This window comes from Pelophylax lessonae (assembly GCF_965119305.1).
Source record: "Pelophylax lessonae genome assembly, chromosome: 8".
In the NCBI taxonomy this organism is placed as follows: domain Eukaryota; kingdom Metazoa; phylum Chordata; class Amphibia; order Anura; family Ranidae; genus Pelophylax; species Pelophylax lessonae.
This window is the reverse complement of record NC_138775.1, coordinates 82,041,391-82,059,663: the sequence shown is the minus strand read 5'-3', so window position 1 is coordinate 82,059,663 and position 18,273 is coordinate 82,041,391. Positions and strand designations below refer to the sequence as shown.

Below are 18,273 nucleotides of genomic sequence, written 5' to 3'. Positions count from 1 at the left end.
CTTTGTTTTACCCTTCATCAAGCTAAGGCTGATGTTTGGGGGGAATTGGGGGCCATAGTCACTGCATGACATGGGATTCGGGAGACCTAAGACGGAAATACTTGGTCGAAGTATTGGGGGTCCATTACAAATGCTATGTAAAATATAAAGTTTGGAAAGGTGCTGAGCAACGTTCAGAGAGCACTTCCGGACTGCCTGAAGTGCCTCCTCCCTCGTCCTCCTCAAATGCCCCTACATCTCTCTCCCAACGAGAAAACACATTCAGGGGAAGCTCTTTTAGGAAAGTATTCAACAGTAGAGAATACCCGTGTGATATAAAATCCTTATAAGCGTCCATTTCTTCCATAAAATTAAACACCGGGGTTGGCGATTGTACCCACAGGTCAACTCCCCTCTGAGCCCTCACCGCATGTTGAAGTTGCATGTAATAGAGCTTCATTGAAACAGGGAGGTGAAATGTTTCTCTCAGTTCAGTAAATGACCAGAGCACTCCATCTTTAAAGATATGGCATAAGTGCATAATACCATAGCGTTTCCACCTGGCACCATAAGGTAACAGGGCTATTTCCAGATAGCGAGGATTATCCCAAAAGGGACTAAACCTAGTATATCCCATTACCTGTTGTAGCTGCCTGACTTTATTCCAAGTCTTTTGCATGAGGGTGTATGTGGGGAAGAGTCTATTAGATTTACTGAATTTCATAGCTTCCAGACCACTCACCACTTCACCCAAGCCTACAGTGTGAGCCAGCAAGCTGGTATAGGGGTCCTCCTTAACACCCCCCCCCCCCCACACCCCTAAACGCATGGCTCGTGAGATATGTTGCATTTACGATGCCAAGTAATTCAACCAAGGATTAGGCAAAGCAAGCCCCCCAAAGTCCGTGGGCCGTTGCAATTAATCTAGTTTTATCCTGGGGTTTTTGGACAACCATAGGAGGGAGCGAAAAATAGAGTTGATAATGCGAAACACTTTTAAAAAAAAAACAACTACTGGTGAATTATGGAAGACATACATTAGCTGGGGCATGAGAATCATTTTTATTAGGTTTTTACGTCCATCCAAAGACATTTTAAGTCTAGACCATACCTTCACTTTCTCTCTAAACCTGGCCAAGAGTAATGTTAGATTGAAGTGTGTGAATTCCAGGGGGTTGGGGTTTATCTGAATCTCCAGATACTTAAAGTTAAGGGAGGTGGGTATATTGGTTCTTGCCAAGGAAGGGGAGCCCAGGGCTCTGTCTAGTTGCGTGAGAGAGGATTTGGTCCAGTTAATAATTAGTCCAGAGTAGGAGCCAAGTTCAGTTATAACTGACGTGGCCTGACAGCTGTCACCCAATAACATGGTATCATCCCCATATAACATCATTTTTTCATATAGTGCACCATATTTAAAGCCTTCAATTAGTGGGTTTGATCTAATAAGTGCTGTCAGGGGCTCTAAAGCTAACGCAAAAAGGAGTGGGGATAGAGGGCATCCCTGCCTAGTGCCCCTCTATAGATCAAAACTAGAGAACATTCTTCCAATCTCCCTAATAGATGCTTTGAGTGCTTGATAAAGGAGTTGAACCCAGGCAATGTATTCCCCTCCAAATCCGAATTTGTGCATTATGGCCCATAAGTTATCCCATTCAACACTCTCAACCGCTTTGTGTGTGTCAAGGGATAGCAGCGCTCTTTCTTCCCCATTATGCACCGGAGATTGCAGATTTTAAAATAACCTGCGGAGATTGATAGAGGTGGATTTTTGGGGCATAAAGCCAGCCTTATCTGAGTGAATAATATATGCATTAAGCCGGAGGGCCAGGACTTTTGCCCGAATTTTGAGACCGCTTTGTAATAGCGAAATGGGCCTATAGGATGACCAGTCTGTTTACCCTTCTCGTAAAATCCTGGCTATTAAAGAAACGTTTCTTTTCTGCCACCGAGGTGGTATTGCAAGAGAACGCCTCCTGTGCTGCCAACCATTCCTCCTTTATTCTCATCTGAAATAAAAGCAATAAATTCAGCCTCCAGGTGACTAACCAGCCGCGCCGCCTGTTCCCCCTGAGTAGCCGTTGCCTTTTTGATGGATTGAATTTCAGCTATGAACAGTCCCCACAGGAAAGACTTAAATGTCTCCTACGTGGAGCCCACACCCAGATGACCTCCATGGATCTCCCAAAATCCCACTAACATGGTCCTGATACCATCATAGGATGGGAAGAAGTGTAGCCAGAAGGCATTTAATTTCTATGGAGTCCTATGCAGAGTAGATTGAGGACGGACCTCCAAAGTTCTCGAGGGGTGTACTTGACATCTGAAACATATCTGGCTGCCCATGGGGAACAGAGGCAGAGTTCTATCCTCGACAAGGACATAGGAGTTTTGGAAAAACATGAAAACGTTTTTTCATGTGGGTGCATGTGGCATCATGGATCCATCTAGCCCATTTCCCCAGCTAATTTGGCTAGTACTGTACGACCAGAGCCCCTGCCCACCGAAAAAGATGGAAGTTTGTCCAGTTTGGGGTTACAGAAACAGTTAAAATCCCCATGACATAAACTGGCACCTCAGGGCGTCTCATCTGGTACACTACCAGCTTCCGCATGACCCCGCTGTGAAACGTGGGTGGTATATTCATGAAAGACAATATGCATTTGAAAGTGTACAACCTACACAATAGGAATATATACCTCCCTTCTTTATCAATGATGCAATAAAACTCCTGGAAATCCAGGGAGACATGGACCAGTACACACACCCTTGAAAATGAGGTGTGTGTGGAGTTGTATGGCTTTTCCCCCCATGCAAAATTGAAGCATGATTTAGAATCACTGGTGAGAGGAGTCTCCTGTAAGGAGCAGATCGCCGGCAAGTGTTTGCATAGGGCTGTCGATACCATTGTTCTCTTCAGGGGATCATACAAATCTTGAACATTCCACAAGATAACCGGTATAGAGGTCATGATGTTGAAAAGAACACACAGTCAGCAGTATGGCAAACAAGTTCACATCTCCCCCTGACCAACATAAGGGGGAATTACTCTTAAACCAAGGGGTGGTCAACCCTTTCCAGGTTTCTTCACAGGGGCATGTGTATGGAAGGGGAGTCCCTGGAGACAGTATGTATAATGTACTCCACTTTGGAACATTGGCATAATGTGAGTAGCAAAAACAGACAGTGCAACTGCAAACTAGTGGTGACCTGTGTGCCGGGAGATGGGCACCGACCTCTCGCCCGTGAGCCTAAGTCCACAGGCCCATTCCTCCCCGACACACTATCGAACATTCTTGGAGAACTTTCCAAACTGTGATTCCCACCTCTATGGAGGACAACAGGTCTCTCCCACTGCAAAATTTACGGTGTATGTATGATAGTAAAGTTGGTTGAAAAGAAAAAAAAGGACAGATCAAATGGTCGAACTAAAGTTCTGTGAAATGGACAGATTCTTTAAGCTCTAAAAAGACAAAATAATTGAACGTTACCATATAAACTCCTTAACAGGGATCATATGTAGGTGCAATACTCTCATGCAGTACCTCCGTTGACCTGCTTGATATGAAAGTGTTTCAGTCATCGCCCTCCATGTGCGGGCGCATGATGTGTTTATGGTGATCTAGCTACATTGAAGCTTCTGCAGGATTTTCAAAGTGGCTCTGCCCTCTTGCTGTGATGTGAAGTTTCACTGGGTACAGCATGGCGTACGATGCTTGTAGTTTTTGTAAGCGTTGTTTAACCACTGTGAATTTTGCTCTGCTCTTCTGGACTTCTGCCAAGAAGTCTGGGTAGAACGATACCCGCACACCATTAAATTGAATGTCCCGGCGTTCTCTGGCAAGGAGCAGGATAACCTCTTTATCTTTAAACTTCAACAGGCATGCCAGAATTATACGTGGTGGATGGCCTGATTGTAAAGGCTGAGGAGGGAACCTGTGAGTCCGTTCCAAAACGTACAGAGGGGAGAAAGCCTTCTTGCCAAAAATGTCCCTCAGTCAGTTCTCCACAAACTCCATGGGACCCCTGCACCCCACCTTCTCAGGGAGGCCCACTATCCGAACATTGTTGCGCCTAAGGTGATTCTCAATGTCCTCCGCCCTCAGCTCTATTGCTCTGGCCAGCCTGGCAGTGATCTGTGATTCTCTTATCAGAGGAGGTATTTGATCTTCAATATCATTGATTCTGCCCTTTGCAGCAGTTGTTCTCTCCCTGACCTTCTGTCAGGTCTACAAACTGTTCCTTTAAGTGATCCATAGAGGCATTACACTTATTGACAGGCCACAGAATGTCAGCCAGGGTGGGTTGCTCACAGTCCCCCTCCCCCCTCCACACCGTCAAAGGACCTGTTGTTTTGATCCATACTGGCATCATGGTGTGTCTCAGCCCCATCTAGAATGGCCCCTGGTGTGCTGGCCTGGGTAATTTTTGAGTAAAAAAGCTGTGTCTCTTTAGGAGAGGGCTTGTGAGGCTTGCTCGAGTTACTGGAGCCTGTTTGTCCACTCCTCTTGGACCCCTTGGGGAAAGTCCTGTCACGGCAACATTTTGAGGCCCGGGGATCGCGGTGTCCTCTCCCATTTTGGGGTGCTGCATCACTTCCGGACGATGATATGGCTGCTCTGGCGCCTGCTCGTGAAGTATGTGCAGGTGGTGGTGTTCGAGTAACAGGGCTAAGAGACTGGGGACAGGCTCTATGAACGGGTATAGACGGGAGCTCCGTGAGACACGTCCTCTTACATGCCGCTCTTGGCCACGCCCCTGACACAGTTTTTCTTAACAAAGAAGAATTTTGTCATTGCTGAACTATCAGGAAGTAAACCAGTGCCTCCACAATGTCATTCCAATTCTTCCCAATCACTCATTTGCCTAATTTTCTCAATATTCTTTATCAGTTTTCACATATAAAACAAAAGAAAAACAAAATGGGGTAGTGAATTTTAGGTAACAACCCATAGTCACTTTCTCTGTTTTGGGAAGTGTAATTTATAGTTTGCACATTGCCCCCCCCCCCCTCTCTTTTCCTCCACGAAATCTAATCAGGACATCATCTCTTATTCCAGTGCTATCATGACATGGTTACATTTAACATCTTGGGACTCTGTAACCATCTTTATACCAAAGTAAGTCTGAGGGAAAGTAGCAGCAACAGTATGGGCTTTATTAATGATACTATATGTTCACCTGTTGCAATATAATGTGTGTGTTATATCTCCATTTCATATACACATTGTAAACTACTGGATAGTGATACCACAGCTATACAACAAACCTTTGTTAATTCTAAAATCCGGGAATCATGTGGCCTTTTAGGGTGTCTGTTGCAATCAATGCTACTTTTGAATCCTGGATATATGAATCCATTTGGTGCCATCCATTCCTCCCTGGACTTTGCACTATTGTTCTTAAGGTCCTCCTGAATGTCCACTGGGCTCACAGTTGCTGACTGGAAATCTGCAGAGTATGTGAATCTGCGGTTTGGCTCCTGTGGATCAAAAAATTATATAAATAATATTAAATGACTGTCTATTCATTCTATGCATTAAGATAAAAAGCCCTCTGTGTGTAGCACCCACCCTCAGCCCCCCCAATACTTACCTGAGCCTCATCTCTATCCAGTGATGTCCACGACTCCCTCGGCCGCCTGGGACTCTCCCTCCTGATTGGCTCAGAAACAGCAGGGGCGCCATTGGCGTCCGCTGCAGTTAAAGTCAGTTAGCCAATTGGGTGAGAGAGGGGTGGGGCCGAACGGCAGCTCCGTGTTTGAATGGGCACAGAAGGCTGCAGCTCGGCTCAAGTTCTCCCATAGCAAACTGTTTGGGCACTCAACGGGAGTGAGCATCCAGGAGCAGTGAAGAGGGACCCGAGAAAAGGAGGATCAGCGCTGCCCTGTGCAAAACCATAACACAGAGGAGGTAAGAAGGACATGTTTGTTATTTAAAAAAAAATAAAAATAAACTTGAGACTTTACAATCAGTTTAGGGCAGCAGACCTATAGGTAATGCACCCCCCCCTGAACTATAGGTAATGCACCCCCCCCCCCAACTCTCTTCCTCCCCTCCTAAATGCCCCTTTCCCCAACCACTTTTTATTTCTTTCAATTGCTTTCTACATACCTGTAATGCTGCAGTCTTCTGGCTGGTTCCTCTTCTCTGGCAGCAGCAGTGGGCTGTCCTTTCTCCTGGACTGCGTGGAATTTATGTAATGATGTGAGAGTGCCGACCAGTTTAGGAAAACTGTGAGCCCTGGCGAAGGGTTGACATTTCCCTTGCCTGGGCTCACAGGAAGAAGACTAAATGATGCTGGCAACATCTAGAGTCTAAAAGAATTATTACAGCAGGGGGCAGCTCTGAATTAAAGGTGAATATTGCTTTTATTTTTATTATTTCTGGGCATTTTCATTATATATTTTTTGACTGGTTTTATGATTTAGTCTTACTTACATTGCATTTATTACATGCAACCGCAATTAGTTTCACATTAATCTGTTCAATTGTGCTTTACCTCTGCCATTTTCTGCCGTAGTATTCTGTATGCCAGTTCTGTGGAATTGAATGTATGAGTGCTATAGTTGTGAATAGCCATCCCATCCACAGGGGCAATCTCCACATACTCAACTTTGGGTCTCCTCACCTTTCTGCTTAGTTGATAAACATGCTCGATGTTTCTCTGCATGTAACAGAAACAATATTCACTTACAAAATATAATTTTTATAAAGATTCCACATGTACATGTATACTAACCGATCCCTTTCACCACTGTGGGTCATATTTATAATACACTGAAATGAACTACCATACATAAGACATGCCAGCGGCTAATTAATAAGTTATTCGATTGCAAAAAAAATGTCCAGGTTTATGAAATAAAGAACAAAATGGATTTCTGACATACCTGTACAATTCCTTTCTTGGAGTACATCACAGGACACAGGGGAGTATATTCTTAGACCATTGGGTTATGTTCCACCTCTAGGTAATTGGACACTGGAAAATATTAATGTTTGACTCAGCCCTGCATAGCCCCTCCCACTCCCAGCATTATCTCAGTCTTGTCAGCAAGCAATACTGGATCTAAAGAAGAGGGGAGAGACCTGTAAGCCTGTGATGTATTCCAGGAAAGGGATTTTATAAGTAAGTCAAAAACCCACTTTTCTTAAATCATACATCACAGGACACAGGAGAGTTTTTTCTTAGATCACTGGGACATCCAAAAGCAGTCCCATGAGGGGCCGGTAACAGCAAACAATGGCTAACAGACCTACCAAGAACAAGCCTCTTAACACAAATAAAAGAGGTATAAACAGAGAAGGCCCTCATTCAACTACCTGGAGGTTTTTCCAACAAAGGACAGCATCCACCCAGGAAAACCTGGCAAATGTGTGTGCAGAAAACGAAGTGGTAGATTTACAGACCTGGGAAACCAAGGCCTGATACTGAAAAGTCCACAAAGCACTGAGGGTTCTGGTGTAGTATGCCTTTTTAGACAGTATGGCTAAATAATGACCTGCCCTATTCACCTTGCAATTGTGAATCAAAAGGTAGACTGTCCCTTGTGGGTGCCGTTTTGGCAACACAAACACAATGCCAGATTGAGGGATTAAAGCTGTGGCTTTTGGTTTAAGACCACTTTAGGCAGAAAAGTAGTGCAAGGTCTGAAAAGAACCTTGTCCTTGTTCGAGAACAATAAACGCTTCCTAGTGCAATAAGGCCACATAATTCAAATCTGTAAAGAAAAGCGCACGCAACCTCGGGCAATAACGCTTTAATAAAGAACAATAACACAGTACATTGGAATTGCACTCACACTTTTCCTTTAAGGCAATCGCTTTACAGCATTCCAACAGGAGCTACTCGCTCCTCCTGTCCCTCCAGATGGTGACTCTGCGGTCTCCTCATCCGCGGCTGCCGCCGCTGTATCCCCGCTCTCCTTCACTTCCTGTGTTGCCTGGTCACCGGATGCCGGTTCTAGTGCGCCTGCGCACTATACCGACGTGATCTACGACGCCTCAGGAGAGCCTCAGCCAAAGCCGGAGCCACAAGTTGTACGGAGCTGCGAGGTGGGGGATTCAAGACACGGGTGCACTGCCTCTGCTGTTACTACGGACAACGCGTTTCCGTAGTAACAGCAGAGGCAGTGCACCCGCGGATGAGGAGACCGCAGAGTCACCATCTGGAGGGACAGGAGGAGCGAGTAGCTCCTGTTGGAATGCTGTAAAGCGATTGCCTTAAAGGAAAAGTGTGAGTGCAATTCCAATGTACTGTGTTATTGTCCTTTATTAAAGCGTTATTGCCCAAGGTTGCCTGCGCTTTTCTTTACAGATTTGAATTGTTTTGATCCGCCCCCCCCCAGTGGAGTGAGAGAGGAGCAGCAGCAACCAGGACATTTCAGCTAAAAAACATACAAACAAAGGAGGTGAACACATGGACAGCGCCATGGGCTGGTGAAGTACTCCTCTTTGTACTTGTTGTATATCAGCATGTGCAGGATCTGTCCTTTTTGATTGTTAGAATAAGGCCACATACTCAGGCACCTCCCCTGATCTAAGTGATTGACACAAGAAAGGCAACCTTATAGGGAGAAAATTATCCTGAATAGGCTCAAATGGAGGCCCCTGAATGACTGACAACTCAAGATTGAGGTCATACATAGTCAATGAGAGTGTACCAGTGGTACAATGTGAACCATACCTGGTTCAAAGGCTCTGACTAAGGAATGGGAAGCTATCGTTCTCTGAAACAGCATTGTCAAAGAAAAAACATAACATAATAAGTGCTGACTGAAGGAAGAATAAAACCTGTGCCATGGAGTATTTCTTGGGATGAAGCTTCCTCTCTTTGCAACAAGCAAAGTTACATAGTTAGTCAGGCTGACAAAAGACACAACTCCATCTAGTTCAACCAACAAAGATAAATAAATAAATAAATCATACAATTCCATATACACAATTCATTACCCACAGTTGATCCAGAGGAAGGCGAAAAACCTCAGTAAAACATGATCCAATTTGCTACAGCAGGGAAAAAATTCCTTCCTGATCCCCCAAGAGGCAATCGGATTTTTGCTGGATCAACATTATCGATAAATGTTAGCACCCAGTTATATTATGTACATTTAGACAATAACCCAGACACTTTTTTAAAGCATTCTACTGAGCTAGCCACAACCACCTCTGGGGGGAGTCTATTCCTCCTTTTTACAGCTCTTACTGTGAAGAAACCGTTCCATATTTGGAGATCAAATCTCTTTTCCTCTAGATATAAAGAGTGCCCCTTTGTCCTTAAAGTGAATAACTCAATATCAAGTTTACTATATGGACCCCTCATGTATTTTGTACATGTTGATCATATCCCCCTTTAATCTCCTCTTCTCAAGTGTTTGGTTGCCCTTCTCTGCACTTTCCCCAGTTCCCCGATATCTTTTTTGAGAACTGGTGCCCAAAACTGAACTGCATAAAACTGAGGCATTGATAGATACAAATCACATTGGAGGGGAGGATCTCTAGTGAGAGGGGTCTCTCAATTAGAAATTAAATGGATCTTTATAATGAAATTGAAAGCCCTCAACGTAGACTTAGATGTCAATGCCTTTGTTGATAATTCCTGAAAAGTTACGGCCCTTACAGGTTGTGGAGGAATTTGATTTTAATTTTTTTTTTTTTGAGTTTAGATATGAGTAGTTTATTTGTTTAGTCTGATGTCGTATGCAATATCTAACAGCAGGATCTGGACTATGGGAATTTTTGAGTTTTGGACATTTTTTTATATATGTGTCAAATTTACAACTTAGTTTTTTTACATTTTATTAAATTTTTTACTCTTTATATGTTATAATTTGAATTAGATTAAAGGGGCATCAAATTTTTACATACCACTCCTAATTCATATTAGGGTTGATTATTAATAGCTGCCATTGAAACTTTGACCTGCAAGATCCACCTTTGTCCATAGGAGGGCAGCAGGCGCTAGTTTACCTCATACTTGTCGGATGGTATTAGTGTGATAGTCACACATACCATATAATATAATATGAATGGAGGGGATGTTTTTTACATTTTATAGTTAGGCCCATTATAGTCCAGATTAACTGTTATTTATGCTCCACCTTTAGTTTCCTATTTATTCTAGTACTATATGCTTTGAGGTTTGGATTAGGCCCCGCCAAAGACTTGGAACTCAAATCGAGGCTTGGTTTGTGGCTAATGTATTTATGGCGATGGCGTGGTGCGTCGCCCTTGACCCAGGATGATGTCATCTATGACCAAACGCGTAGAGCGGACGACGCGGCGAACAATGACATCATTGTGGTATACGAGTCCCGGAAGTGCGGGTGTCACTCTCTAGATGTGCAAAGCTGGTAGAGCCAAACTCAAAAAGACTTGCAGCTGTAATTGCAGGAAAATGTGGTTCTACTCTGGGAAAATCATTTTACATTTTCCTTCCACTTCACAATTGTGTCACTTTGTGTTGGTCTATCACATAAAATCCCAATAAAATAAATTTTGGTTTTTGGTTGTAACATAAAAAAAAATGGGGAACATTTCAAGGGGTATGAATACTTTTCAAGGCACTATATGCTTTCCATTTGCAGTGATAAACCCTACAGGGTGAGGGCTTTCTGACCTTCAGCAAGGTAAGAGTTACGGAGTCTGAGAGACCCCAACAAAGCCAGCAGCAATAAAGTAGGATGGAACATGGTACCTTGAGAAAGAAGGTCTGGACGATCCAGTAGGGGCCAATGTCTGAATACCATGCCCTTCTGAACCAATTCAGTCAGAATAAACAGTTTTCCTTCTCTATCCTTCAAGGCAAGTAAGGTTTGAGCTTAAGGGCCCTTTCACACGGGCGTTCCGCATGTCCGTATATCATCCTATTTTTTTGCGGATGATATACGGACATAATGTATGTCAATGGAATTGCGGATGTCAGCGGATGGCCATCCGCTGACATCCGCTGACATCTGATTTTCGTCCTTTCGGTTCCATTTAAAAAACGGAACAAGTGTCATCCGCTTCTTGAAAAAAAAAAAAAGTGCCGCAGCGGAGCAAAACACCGGAGCGGCCGTGTGAAAGAGGCCTAAGAGAGGAAAACAAAAATCAGGTTGTACTGATTTCACAAAAGGACTGGTTATCCAACCTAATTGCCTGAGGATTCCTGGACACAAACCTGTCCAGATTGTTGTCGAGTTTGGATGCCAGTAAATGTATGGCTGGCATCCCACATCAGAAACACATTAGAAAGCAGAGACCATTCTCTGGGATCGAGCCACCTGCAACTTAAGGAGTTCACTTGTCAACCCTGCGGACAGGGAGGGAACACAAGTTTCTGCCCAGGTCAGAATGAACTTTGCTTTTTGAAGATCAAGCTGACGCACTGGGGTACAGGTACAGTTGCAGCCCCTTTAGGAATGGCCATCTGTATGGACCAATATGAATAACTGCTACTGCTTTAGAGCACTGAGGCTCAGCAGCCAGATGTAGTTTTGGTAGTAGATTTTTGTGCATCATAGTAGAAGCCTCTCTCAGCAGAGAGATACAGGTACTGGGAGTACAACAGAAAAAAAATGCACCTCCTTACCAGAATAAACGCTAGGGATGTCAATTTCAAACTGCATACCTTCAAAACTTTGAATAGATAAGGAAGCTGGTCCTGAATGAGACTTTATTAATAAAATGGCAAGCAATCCAGTTCATCCATAAGATCAGTAAAACACAAAACGTGTTTCAGCAGAAGCCTTAATAACAGTTATGATGATTAAAGCTTCAGCTGAAACACGTAAACGCTTTGCTGATTTTATGGATGCTCTGAATTTCTTGCCATTTTAATAATAAAGTATCATTCAGGATCAGAAGCCAAGACCAACTTCTTTATCAACCCACAATACCAAGTGTGTGTGGGGTTATGCAGGGCTGAGTCAAGCTTTGCCATTCGCTATTTACGAGTAAGAAAGAAAGCTTACAATAAATGTAAAAACCTACACTAAAAACTCCTACTACTTTATCTACTTCCTAGAATTCAACCTAAATTATTAAATTATTCAGACACCATACATATATTGGGGGGGGGGGGGGGGGGGACTAATGTGGGCAACATAACAGGAAATTTTAGATTTTTTACATAGGTACACTGGTTTAGCTTGGACCTGTAAAAATATGCATATATCATACCTGGCTGACCCCCCTCAAAACTAAAATTTACTGCATTGATCTCCACTTGCTTCTGGGTCAAATGCTGAGTGGTTTCCCTGTTAAAGGAAGCCACCCACTCAGCCTAGGCGCCATTCAGAGAATCCTTTGTATCTTCTAAATAAATGCAAAGCAATCCCTAAATGGACAAGGTGCAGAGGTGGGTAGCTGATGTCATGATCTCTACCCTGTACAAATCGAAGAAAACTTTGTTTTCATTGAGAAAATGCAAAGTGTCCTCTGAAGGGTGCCTGTTTCGGGCGAATAGCCTCCTGTGTTCTTAATGCAGCAGGTCAGCAGCTTGGCATGGGACCTGGAAGCTAGTGGAGATCACTGTAGTATCAGAGCCTACTACATGATTTCCAGCTTCCACAAGGATCTCGTAGATGTGGTAAATGCATGGTTACATTTGTCAAAGCTGGAATTCATCTTTAATGCTGTACCCCAGGCAAATAGTGACTATACATATACATTCAAACTTATACCTGTCAAAGTAACTGTAATTTTGTTTCGGCCAGTCTTGTGATTTACACAGCTTTGTCACATGAAACAGCTAGAAAGATCGCTCGACTACTTTCTGGTTAAGCTTTATTGCTTTACGTTTGTTGTTTGACTGGGGTTCTGCCTTAAAGGATACATCCACTTTTTAAAAAAAGTGAATAAATATTTGCACCCACATTTGCAGAAAAAAAAAATGTTCATTTATACATTTTTTTCCAATGAGCCTGAACCATCTCTTTCTTTGTACTAACTTTCAGTTCAGAGGAAATGTCACTGGAATGCAAGTTCAGTAACCATCGCACTTGTGTATAAGTCTACCTGCCACGTGCCAGATGGTACTTGCAGTTTATCCATTCACAGATCTCTGAGAAATCTGACAGCTGCAACTGGGGAGAAGAACCTGACAGACTGTCCATTTGGCAGTATGTTACACCCTAAATATGGGTGTAATGTGTGACATACTGTAAAAGGTGGGGTTAACGTTTGTCCATTATACATATTAGACATAGGATGATAAAAAAAAGACACAAGTCCATATAGTTCACCCAAAATACATAAATAGAAAATTACAGTACATTCACAGAACACTATACTCACAGTTTATCCAGAGGAAGGCAAAAAAAAAAATCTATAGTGCATGGTACGATTTATTCCAGCAGGGAAACTAAAACAAAATCCTTCCTGATGCCCCGAAGGCAATCAGATTTTTCCTGAAAACAATCTCTAGTATTATTACCTATAAACCTTATTAACCCGTTATATTTTGTGCATTTAGGAATGCACCCAGCACTTTTAAAAACAATCTACTGAGCTGGTCATAACTATTTCTTGAGGGAGTGTAGTCCACATTTTCACAGTTCATACTGTGAAGAAGACTTTTGGTGTGTGGAGGTTAAATCTCTTTTCCTCCAGACATAGAGTTTAATTTACTAAAGGCAAATATACTGTGCACTTTAACTGCATTTAGATCTGAGAAGAAGCTCTACTGGTTTCTATCATCCAATCATGTAAAACAACAAAAAAATGGGATTTTTGACTTCTCATATAATTCATTTCTCTGATGTTCATTGACAGACACAGCTCCTGATAGTCTTAGCCATTGGGTTATACTGTCCCCTACAGGAGTTGGACACTAGGCAGAAAAAAATCTGGCTACGCCTTTTGGGCAGTCCCAGGAGGTATACGCCCTCTCCCTGCTATAGGTACTCAGTTTTGTTACAAGCAGTGTCAGAAGAATTACAACTCCACAGAGGGGTGGGTGCTGTGTCCATCAATAAACATCAGAGAAATGGATTTTACGGTAAGTCAAAAATCCCATTTTCTTTTTCGTTCATTGATGGACAAAGCTCCTCATATTCTTGAACCATTGGGACGTCTCAAAGCAGTGTTAAACATGAGGGGTGGGAACAGCAAAAAAATTCCCAAGGCTAAACAGTAGCCAACCAGGCAACAGAAGTGCAACCAAAACAACTGGAGCCCATCTGACACCCTAATTGCCCAGACCACATCCAAGGCATGCAAGACAATTTCCTTCGGATGTTTAGGCCTAAGGCACAGGGAAGGCAACACAATGTCTTCATTCAAATGAAAATCAGAGACAACCTTTGGAAAGAACGACTGACAGGGGCAAAGAACCACCTTATCTTTGTGAATTGCCAGGTAAGGTGAACGACAGGATAACGCCACCAATTCCGACACCCTGTGCGCAGAGGTGATGGACACCAAAAAGGCCACCTACTGGGACAGCGTAAGCAGCGGAATCTCCCGAAGATTCTCAAAGGGAGGCTTCTGGAGGGCTGAAAGCACCAAATTGAGGTCCCAGGGCGGCAACAGAGACTGCACTGGAGGAACCAAATGTCGGACACCCTGAAGAAAGGTACGCACCAGGGAGTGTGTGGTCAAAGGTCGTTGGAAGAAGACCAATAAAGCCAACACTTGGCCGTTGATGGTACTCAAGGCCAAATTCTGTTCAACCCCTGTTGAAGGAAGGGCAAGATCCGAGCCACCGAGGAGGAGCGAGGATGAAACCCAAGAGACTCGCACGTCTGCCACGTACGATGGAAGATCTTCCTAGAAGTACATTTCTTAGCTTTTAAAAGTGTAGGGTAGCCGACTCAGATAAACCTCTATCCTTCAGCACATGGCCTTCAACAGCCAAGCTGTCAAAGCCAGCGACCATAAAGCAGGATGGAAGATCGGTCCTTGGGACAGCAGATCCTTCCTGAGAGGAGGCTTCAAAGGAACGTCGGCGACCAGCCGCACCAGATTGGCATACCAAGCCTGGCAAGACCAGTCCAGAGCCACAAAGATGACCAGAATCCCTTCGGCCTCGATCCTGCGTAGAAGTCTTGGCAGAAGCTTGAGAGGAGGGAAGGCCTAAATTAGAAGATATTGATCCCACAGGGCCACCAACGCATCTGTGGTGACCGCCAGAGGATCCCATGACCGAGCCACAAACCTCTGCAACTTTTTGTTGAGCCGGGACGCCAACAGATCCACCTCGGGGATGCCCCACCGGAGACACAACTGATGAAACACCTCCGGATGAAGGGACCACTCCCCTTGGTCCAATGCCTGCCGACTGAGGTAATTCGCCTGCTAGTTTTCCACCCCAGGAATGTGTACGGCGGAGGGGGCTGGAATGAACCATTCTGCCCACCTTTGAATGCCGGCTACCACCAGATATGCCAGGACACTTTTTGTGCCCCCTTGGTGAGTAACATAAGCCATGGTCATGGCATTGTCTGATTGAATGCGCACTGGACATCCCTATAGACGATCCCTCCAATGGTCCAGACACAGTCTGATTTCTCAGAGTTCCAAGACATTGATCAGTAGTCTGGACTCTTCCAGTTGTCCAGATCCCCATGAGCATAATGCTTACCGAGGATGCTTCTCCAGCCGGACAGGCTGGCATCCGTTGTGACCACTGTCCAATACAAGGGGAGAAGGATTTGTCCAGCCGAAGCGCCAGGGAACGAAGCCACCATATTAGGGACTTCTTCGTTCCCCGACTCAGCCGGATCTGATTGTCCAGAGACTGTGGAGTCTTGCCCCATTTGGCCACAATCTCCCTTTGCAGGGACCTCATATGAAACTGTGCAAACGGAACTGCCTCAAAAAGGTAGACACCATCAGGCCCAGCACCCGCATTCAAGTCTGGAGGGATGGCTATCTGCTGGACAGCAGGAGACAAATTGGAGCCTGCAATTTCTGGAGTTTGTCCAGAGGAAGGAGCACTCTGGCTAAGGCGAGCCCAGAGTCAGGCCCAGATAGTCCAGCTTTGTGGAATCCAGCCGAACTCCTGCAGAGTTCGTATTGTGATCTCCAGGTTTTCCACCAGAGCAGTAAGAGACTCTGCTCGCAGAAGGAGATTGTCCAAGTAGCCCAGCACTGCGATTCCCCGTTGGCGTAACAAAGCTAGCACCGGGGCCAACACTTTTGTGAAGACCCGAGGAGCGGAGGCGAGACCAAAGGGTAACGCTACAAACTAATAATGCTCCTCTCCCACAGCAAAGCGGAGAAAACGCTGGTGACTGGCACATATAGGAATGTGAAGGTAGGCATCCATGTCGATAGAAGCAAGGAAATCCCCGACGCAGGGATGCCACCACCTCGCGAATGGACTCCATTCGGAACTTCTGCACCTGCACAAAGCAGTTCGGCACTTGAGGTCCAGGATTGGACGCATTTTGCCTTCCTTCCTGGGAACTGTAAACAGGTTTGAGCAAAATACCTGTGTAATGGAACTGCAGCCCACTCTGTGTTTGTGGATTTCTGTCAGTATCAGGCTTCCTCCAGTCTGGAACATATATATCAGATATTCCAGCCGCCCTACATAAAAAACTAGCCTGCAACTTAGCTTGTATGTATCCGAAAACATCAACTAACTCCTTTATTAACAGTCTCACACAATTGATACACACACATGAGGACCTACCCCTCCTGAACAAATTACCCCATCAGGTCACGTGCCTGATTATATTATCATATGCAAATGAAATTATATACAGAAATAGTATTAAACTGAACTAATTATCTAGCCATCTGGACAGAAACAATATGTGAGTTCATTAACAATTAACAATGGGACAGACAGGCTTAACAGAATACACATCACACCTCAATACACAGACAATAGGGAAAGACCACCAGTGACAGACTGTCCGTCTCCGACATTGAAGAACATAGAACAGAGGTCAAAGTGATTAGCTCTTTCAATCAACATGTTCAAAATCAATCAGGCCAGGAATAGACTTCACAAATTTCTTGAGATACATGGCTGACAGATATCACTATCCCATTTGAAGTAATTCAAACCATATTCTCAGTGTCCATCAAGTGGTTGTCTATCATTTCCTTGGTCCCCCTGTGTCACTAATAGAAACAGGGTGACTTACACATAAGAGGGGCCCAGGGAGCTGAGACGGGGATTTCCCAACCTCTCTAAGGTAAGCTGGGTTCCACAGGCCCCCCAACCAAAGTGACTCTTGTCACACCCTGAAAACGATCCAAATTCAGAACCAGGACAATCACCCCTTGAAGCAACGAGTCTTGTACCGCCCCAAACAGACCCTGTAAGCGGTCCGGGGACAGGTGCAAGTTTGAAGGAAAGAACCTGCCGAGGGACAAGAGCGAAACTCGATCTTGTAGCCGGACCGAATGACTTAGTGGACCCTTTTGTCTTGTACAGGGAAGTACACAGGTCTGGGGACCAGCATAGATGTTCCCCCCACCCCCGATATGGGTGAGGGCGCCCCGTCATGCTGAAGGAGCCTTGTTCGCGGGTCTGGAGAAGCCCGCTCTCGGTTTGCCAGACCAGGTTCGCTTGGATCCTCCAGAGCAGGCCCTGAAAGGCTTCGAGCCATTTTCAGTCAACCCTGAGGAATAAAAAAACTTCTTATGAGCCGAGAAGGAAGGCCCACGTCTATGACGAGGTTCCTTGCCCTTAGTAGCCTGCGGAAGAAAGGTACTCTTCTCCCGTTAGACCTTTAATTATGTCATCCAGGGTAGCTCCAAACAGGTGATCTCCTTAAAAGGGAAGATCAGTCAAGTCTTTTTAGAAATCTGGTCCGCAGACCAGCATTTGAGCCAAAAAACATGCCAAAGGATCACTGCCCAAACAGAAAGCTGTGCCACTAGGGAAGCCTCATCCAAAGAGGCATCACAGATAAATTGCAGCCCCTGGAAAAGCTGGTCCCCTAGCTCAGCAAAGGCAGGGGAGAGCTGTTCTCCCTCCAGGTCACGGCATAAAGGCTTAGCTCACTCGGTCAGAGTTTGCAACAGCAGGACAATGGTGAATATTGGCCTCAGTGCCAAACCAGCCAGAGTGTACATATTTCGGGCCACAGCCTCTGCCTTCCTGTCAGCCAAATCCTTAAAGACCGAGACTCTTCAACTGGAATCAAGGTTGCCTTTGTAAAGGATGTCAGGTACCCCATAAAAAAAACACATTTCCATTTTATGGCATTTCTATGAAACCACCAGTAGATGGCAGCACAAAGCACAACTGCAAGCAAGGCATGGGAGGAACTAAAAGTTCGACGTTTTGTTTCTGGGGGAACAGAATAGCTGTGCTGTGTCCCTCAGAATCATACCTCACTCATGTCCTTGT

The 18,273-nt window shown here is 44.6% G+C and overlaps 1 protein-coding gene across 3 annotated transcripts in view; it reads right to left on the bottom strand.

The window, feature by feature from the left end:
- The window catches only part of CFAP92 (cilia and flagella associated protein 92 (putative)), a 194,734-nt gene that overhangs the window by 42,061 nt on the left and 134,400 nt on the right, over positions 1 to 18,273 (bottom strand). For all 3 annotated transcript variants that reach the window (XR_014225599.1, XM_082265897.1, XM_082265898.1), the window contains exons 12-13: positions 6,478 to 6,642; positions 5,246 to 5,458 (exon numbers count right to left, since the gene is read on the bottom strand). Coding sequence is in view for 2 of the 3 variants with exons in the window: in XM_082265897.1 (XP_082122023.1) it covers positions 5,246 to 5,458; positions 6,478 to 6,642 (378 nt within the window). In the remaining variant the exon portion in view is untranslated. The remainder of the gene's footprint in view (positions 1 to 5,245; positions 5,459 to 6,477; positions 6,643 to 18,273) is intronic.